This window comes from Rhinopithecus bieti, unplaced genomic scaffold, assembly GCF_001698545.2.
Source record: "Rhinopithecus bieti isolate Rb0 unplaced genomic scaffold, ASM169854v2 scaffold_36008, whole genome shotgun sequence".
Lineage (NCBI taxonomy): Eukaryota > Metazoa > Chordata > Mammalia > Primates > Cercopithecidae > Rhinopithecus > Rhinopithecus bieti.
This window is the reverse complement of record NW_016816204.1, coordinates 2,352,808-2,360,266: the sequence shown is the minus strand read 5'-3', so window position 1 is coordinate 2,360,266 and position 7,459 is coordinate 2,352,808. Positions and strand designations below refer to the sequence as shown.

General features: G+C 45.7%; 1 protein-coding gene across 2 annotated transcripts in view; it reads right to left on the bottom strand.

The window, feature by feature from the left end:
• The window catches only part of ASCC1 (activating signal cointegrator 1 complex subunit 1), a 121,892-nt gene that overhangs the window by 113,131 nt on the left and 1,302 nt on the right, over positions 1 to 7,459 (bottom strand). For both annotated transcript variants that reach the window (XM_017854584.1, XM_017854583.1), the window contains exon 2: positions 5,779 to 5,878. In XM_017854584.1, coding sequence (XP_017710073.1) covers positions 5,779 to 5,878 — 100 coding nt within the window. The remainder of the gene's footprint in view (positions 1 to 5,778; positions 5,879 to 7,459) is intronic.

Here is a 7,459-nt window from a genome sequence, read left to right as displayed (position 1 = left end):
CAAACACTGCATGTTCTCACTCATAGGTGGGAACTGAACAATAAGATCACCTGGACTCGGGAAGGGGAACATCACACATCGGGGCCTATTATGGGGAGGGGGGAGGGAGGAGGGATTGCACTGGGAGTCATACCTGATGTAAATGACGAGTTGATAGGTGCTGACGAGTTGATGGGTGCAGCACACCAACATGGCACAAGTATACATATGTAACAAACCTGCACGTTATGCACATATACCCTAGAACTTAAAGTATAATAATAAAAAATAAAATTATTTCTGCTAAAAAAAAAAAAATACAAAAATTAGCAAAGTCGGGCAAGGTGGCTCAAGGTGGTGTGGTGGCTCATGCCTGTAATCCCAGCACTTTGTGAGGCCGAGGTGGGCGGATCACTTGAAGTCAGGAGATCGAGGCCAGCCTGGCCAACATGGTAAAACCCCATCTCCACTAAAAATACAAAAATTAGCCAGCTGTGGTGGCGGGTACCTGTAATCCCAACTACTCAGGAGGCTGAGGCAGGAGAATTGCTTGAACTCGGGGGGCGGAGGTTGCAGTGAGTCAAGATCATACCACTGCACTCCAGCCTGGGCAACAAGAGTGAAACTCCATCTCAAAAAAAAAAAAAGTCAGTGGGGTGTGGTAGAGGGCACCTGTAATTCCAGCTACTTGGAAAGCTGAGCAGGAGAACTGCTTGAACCCAGGAGACAGAGGTTGCAGTGAGCAGAGATTGCATCACTGCACTTTAGCCTGGGCGACAGAGGGAGACTCCGTCTCAAAAAAATAACTAAATAAAATTAAATTAAAGTTGGCTGGGCGTGGTGGCTCACATCTGTAATCCCAGCACTGTGGGAGGCCGAGGCAGGTGGATCACCTGAAGTCAGGAGTTCAAGACTAGTCTGGCCAACATGGTGAAACACTATCTCTACTAAAAATACAAAAATTACCTGGGTGTGGTGGCAGATGCCTATAATCCCAGCTACTCAGGAGGCTGAGGCAGGAGAATCACTTGGACTCAGGAGGCAGAGATTGCAGGGAGCCAAGATTGTGCCATTCCACTCCAGCCTGGGCGACAGAGCGAGACTCCGTCTCAAAAAAAAAAAAAGAGGCCAGGCATGGTGGCTCACGCCTGTAATCCCAGTGCTTTGGGAGGCTGGGGCGGGTGGATCACCTGAGGTCAGGAGCTCGAAACCAGCCTAACCAACTTGGAGAAACCTCATCTCTACTAAAAATACAAAACTAGCCAGGCATGGTGGTGCATGCCTGTAATCCCAGCTACTAGGGAGGCTGAGGCAGAAGAATCTCTTGAACCCGGAAGGCGGAGGTTGCCGTGAGCCGAGATCGTGCCACTGCACTCCAGCCTGGGCAACAAGAGCAAAACTCTGTCTCAAAAAAAAAAAAAAAAAAATTAAATTAAATTAAATTAAAATGGAGTGAATAGTACCTACTTGTCACAAGGTTGTCATAAGGATTAAACGCGATCATATATGAAAGAGCTTCCCAGTAAGTGGCACAGAGCTCCATACAGTCCATGCTGTCGTGTAGATGCCCCGAACGTTAGCAGGTTAAGCATACCAGGAGAAGGACCCTGTATAGCAGACACACCTGATAGTAATAACTTAAGCCTACCTGAGAATCACCCTATGATCTAAGAAGAATATGCGTTCAGAGTTCCAAGCTACGGAATCTGGCTTGGATTCATTCCAACCCAGAGATCCATTCCTTTATGCATGAGGAACATCTGAATCCCTGACCCATTTATGGAACCCAAGCCATACAGGGGATCGAGGTCCTTTGTTTTAGATTAAATAAAGGTTGCCAGGTGATGGCTGCTAGGGGCAGGGTGCGAAGTGGAAATGTTATATGAACTGTATGCTTTTTCCAAGCAGTTGAAGTTCTGTCCAGCCCACCACCACGGTACCACCGTTTATGCAAGTCCCCTCAATAAACGCTGTGTCCCACTTGCTGGCTCTGGGTCTCTTCCCCAGCCTAACATGGTGCCATCCCTGTTGAAGTCAACAGGTATGTGGCATGACACATGCTATCCTCATTAAACCCATACTGGTATCTTTCCAGTTTAAAGTATAGTCGGACTGAAAAGAGGTTTGCATGGAAAATCTAAAATATTCACTATAGGGCAGGCACAGTGGTTCTTGCCTATAATCCCAGCACTCTGGGATGCGAGGCAGGCAGATCACCTGAGGTCAGGAGTTTGAGACCAGCCTGACCAACATGGCAAAACCCCAATCTCTAACAAAAACACAAAAAAATTAGCCAGGCGTGGTGGCGCATGCCTGCAGTCCTAGCTACTCGGGAGGCTGAAGTAGGAGAATCGCTTGAACCGGGGAGGCAGAGGTTGCAGTGAGCCCAGATCACGCCACTGCACTCCAGCCTGGGTAACAGAGTGAGACTCCGTGTCAAAATAATAAAATAAAATAAATAAAATATTCACTACAATAACACAAATAAGCAGTGACAAGGTGACTCCTTGGTTGAAAACATAAGAGGAAACTCCTACCAGGTCAAGTGGTTCTCAGTCTTGGCTATACACTGGAATCACCTGGGGGGCTTCAAATAGTGATATCCGGGTCCTGCTCCCACAGACTCCGATTTAATTGGTCTAGGGTGCACCCAAGCACTGGGATTTTTTAGAAACTCCCCAGATGATTCTCCCGTGCACCTGAGGCTAAGAACCACAGCAGGAGACCTAACCCATGGACAGGTGTTGTCAATATTAGACTCTGATTATAAATTAGTTTGGCCAGGTAATTTCTTTCTTGATCCAAATAAGCCTACAGAAATTATTTCTAAGAAAGAAAATCTTCTTAGTATTTTTTATTTATTTATTTATTTTTGACAGAGGATATTGCTCTGTTGCCCAGGTGGAACTACATGGCACAATCATAGCTCACTGTAACCTTGAACCTCTGGACTCAAGCAATATTCCTGGCTTCAGCCTCCCAAGTAGCTGGGACTACAAGCACTCACTACCATGCCTGGCTAATTTACCTATTTTTATTCATTCATCCGTTTGTTCATTCATTCATTCATTTATTTATTGTAGAAATAAGGTCTCACCATGTTGCCTGAGCTGGGTGGTCTCCAACTCATGGGCTCAAGTAATCCTCCCATCTTGGCCTCCCGAAGTGCTGGAATTACAGGTATGAGCCACCACACCCAGCCTTCTGAGTAAATATTATCTATTAATTAGGATTTATCAGAGCCAATACCTAATCTAACATGCAAGTCACCTGGCACATAATGAGTGCTTAGAATATAGAGAAATCAAAAGATTATCAAGTTAGAATCATGCAAGGAACTTTTACACACCTTAGCAGTAGCAGATACAAACCAAGACCTGCTACACTGATTTTTTTTTTTTTTTCTTTTAGGAAACTGAGCCATGACTTTCTAAAATCATGTTTCTTAGGAAAAAACGTCACTAGAGCCTGATTTGGTCATATTACAGGAAAATTTTATATTTAATAGGTGTTTAGAATGCTATCAAGGTTGATGAAACCATTTGTGGCCGGGCACGGTGGCTCATGCCTGTAATCCCAACACTTTGGCAGGCCGAGGTTGGCGGATCACCTGAGGTCAGGAGTTCAAGACCAGCCTGGCCAACATGGTAAAACCCCACCTCTACTAAAAATACAAAACTTAGCCAGGTGTAGTAGTGCAGGCCTGTAGCTCCAGCTACTCAGGAGGCTGATGCAAGAGAATCGCTTGAACCAAAACGGAGGAGGTTGCAGTGAGCCAACATCATGCCACTGTACACCAGCCTGGGCGACAGAGTGAGACTATCTCAAAATATGTGTGTGTGTGTGTGTGTGTATGTGTGTGCAGAGACCAATAAGCAGGCTATTTTAAGTAATCCACAGAAAAGGCAGAAGGGTAGCAGTGAAGATACAGATACCTGGTAGATTCAAAATATATTTAACACATTTGTAATACCAGCCCACTGGGAGGCCAAGGCAGGCGGACTGCTTGAGTTCCAGAGCTCAAGACCAGCCTGGGCAATATGGAGAAACCCTGTCTCTATCAAAAATGCAAAAAATTAGCCAGGTGTGGTGGCGCACACCTATAGTCCCAGCTATTTTGGGGGGTTGAAGAAGGGAGGATCACTTGAGCCCAGGAAGTCAAGGCTACAGTGATCCAAGATCGCACCACTGCACTCCAGCCTGGGTAACAAAGCAAAAGCAAAGCCCTGCCTTTAAAAAAAAAAAAAAAGATATTTAAAAGGTAATATGGGATATGGTGGTTGGGCATGGCTCATTCCAATGCTTTGGGAGACCAAGGTGGGAGGATCACTTGAGTCCAGGAGGTCAAGATCAGCCTGGGAAACATAGTAAAACCCCATCTCTACAAGTAATTCAAAAAATCAGCCAGGCTTGGTGGTGTGTGCCAGTCCCAGCTACTTGGGAGGCTGAGGTGGGAGGATCACTGTAGCCTGGGCAGTCAAGGCTGCAGTGAGCTAAGATTGTGCCACTGCACTCTAGCTTGGCAACAGTGAGACACCCTGTCTCAAAAATATGATAATAATAAAAATAGGCTGGGTGCGGAGGCTCACGCCTATAATGCCGGCACTTTGGGAAGCCAAGGCAGGTGGATCACCTGAGGTCAGGAGTTCAAGACCAACCTAGCCAACACGGCGAAACCCCATCTCTACTAAAAATACAAAAATTAGCCAGGCATGGCAGGCACCTATTATCCCAGCTACTCAGGAGGCTGAGGCAGGAGGATGGCTTGAACCCTGGGGGCGGATGTTGCAGTGAGCCAAGATCGTCCCATTGCACTCCTGCCTGGGTGAAAGAGCGAAACTCCATCTCAAAATAGACAAATAAATAAAATAAAATAAAATAAATAAAAGGTGATGTGGTTTGGATCTGTGTCCCTGCCAAATCTCATGCTGAAATGTAACCCTCGGTGTTGGAAGTGGGGCCTAGTGGCAGGTGTTTGGAACATGGGGGTGGATCCCTCATGATGGCTTAGCACTATCTCCTTGGCAATGAGTGAGCTCACACAAGATCTGGTTGTTTAAAAGTGTGTGGCACCTCATTTCCCATGGTTTTTGCTCCTGCTTTCACCATGTGACATGCCTGCTCCCACTTCAGCTTCTGCCAAGAGTAAAAGGTCCCTGAGGCCTCCCCAGATGCTGGTGCCATGCTTGTAGTGTCTGTAGAGTTATAAGCCAGTGAAACCTCTTTTCCCTTTTTTTTTTTTTTTTTTAAGACTAAGTTTCACTCTTGTTGCCCAGGCTGGAGTACAATGGCATGAATCTCTGCTCACTGCAACCTCTGCCTCCCAGGTTCAAGTGATTCTCCTGCCTCAGCCTCCCAAGTAGCGGGAATTACAGGTCCCCACCACCACACCCGGCTAATTTTTGTATATTTAGTAGAGACGGGGTTTCACCATGTTGACCAGGCTGGTCTCCAACTTCCGACCTCAGGTGATCCATCTGCCTCGGCCTCCCAAAGTGCCAGGATTACAGGCATGAGCCACCGCACCTGGCTGAAACCTCTTTTCTTTATAAATTACCCAGGCTCAGGTATTTCTTCATAGCAACACAAGAATGGCCTAACACAAGGGGCAAAATCAGCTTAGTGATGCATGTGGAACAATGAAATTAACCTGTAATCAGTCCTCTGACATTTTAGGACATTTTATCATTTTACCATTAGTAATCAAGCATCGCAATAAGTATGGAAGACCAAAGAGTTCACTTCCCACTGAGTTTCCTGTAAGTCTCTCCCCATGAAGCTGTTGGGGACATGACTCACTTATAGAGCAAGCTGGGGGCCCTCACAGTAGACCGGAATCCTTGTGGGGTCTGCTCCACCTCGCAGGCATCACAGGGCTCATCAGCACACTCCATGGAGCCTGCACAGAAACCATGACATCTCACTCAGAAACAATGTTGCTCTGTGGACAACAGCTTTTGCCTCAGCTGTCAACCGCTGCTGGGGTTTAAAAAAAATCAATATACACAGGCATAAAGAACAGCCAGACACTGTACATTTCATGACACTGCTCTGATACTCCTTCTGACCTGATCTTATAAGAAATAAACCATAAAAAAACACATAATGACTATTTTAAATCTTTCAGTCTTGGAATCCTGGGAAGGTAGCACATGTATACAGTACTTGTCCCTCATCTGTGGTTTCGCTTTCCAAGGTTTCAGTTACCTGCAGTTAACTGCTGTCCAAAACTATTTATTACAATAAGATACTGGGCATGGGACAGAGAGACCACATTCACATCACTTTTATTACAATGTATTGTTACAACTGTTCTATTTTGTTAGTGATTGTTATTAATCTCTCACTGTGCCTGATTAACAAACTAAACTTTATCAAAGGTTTCTATATACAGTTGGCCCTCCATATACAGGGATTCTCCATCAGTGGATTCAACCAACCACAGACTGAAAATATTTGAAAAAAAATCCAGCCTGGGCAACAAAGTAAAACCCCTCATCTCTACAAAGATTAGCTGGGCATGGTGGCACATGCTCGTAGTCCCCACTACTCAGGAAGATGATGTGGGAGAATCATTGGAGCCCAGGAGGTGAGGCTGCAGTGAACCAAGGTCGTGCCACTGCACTCTAGAATGGGCTTCGCTCTTAAAACAAAAAATGACTTGGAAAAAATAAAATAAAATAACAACACAGCAATAAAAATAAAACAAATTAAAAAACCATACAGGCCAGGCATGGTGGCTCATGCCTGCAATCCCAGCACTTTGGGAGGCCAAGGCAGGCGGATCACCCGAAGTCAGGAGTTTGAGACCAGGCTGGCCAACATGGTGAAACACCATCTCAACTGAAAATACAAAAATTAGCCACGTGTGGTGGTGGGCACCTGTAGTCCCAGCTACTGGGGAGGCTGAGGCAGAAGTGCTTGAACTCGCGGGAGGTGGAAGGTTACAGAGAGCCCAGATCATGCCACTGCACTCCAGCCTGGGTGACAAGAGCAAAACTCTGTCTCGAAAAAAAATAATAATAATAATAAAAAATAAAAAAAGATACAGTACAACAACTATTTACAGAGCATTTGCACTGTATTGGGTATCATATGTATTATGAGAGAAGATTTAAAGTAGGATGTGTGTAGGTTACATGCAAATACCACGATGTTCTACAAAAGGGACATGGGCATCTGAGGATTTTGGTAACATTACTGGGCAATGGACTAAATACATATGTTCATTTATTTCAAAAATTTATATATAATTACTTTAGGGGCCGGGCGCAGTGGCTCAAGCCTGTAATCCCAGCACTTTGGGAGGCTGAGATGGGCAGATCACGAGGTCAGGAGTTCGAGACCATCCTGGCTAACACGGTGAAACCCCGTCTCTACTAAAAAAAATACAAAAAGCTAGCCGGGCGAGGTGGCTGGCGCCTGTAGTCCCAGCTACTCGGGAGGCTGAGGCAGGAGAATGGCGTAAACCCGGGAGGCG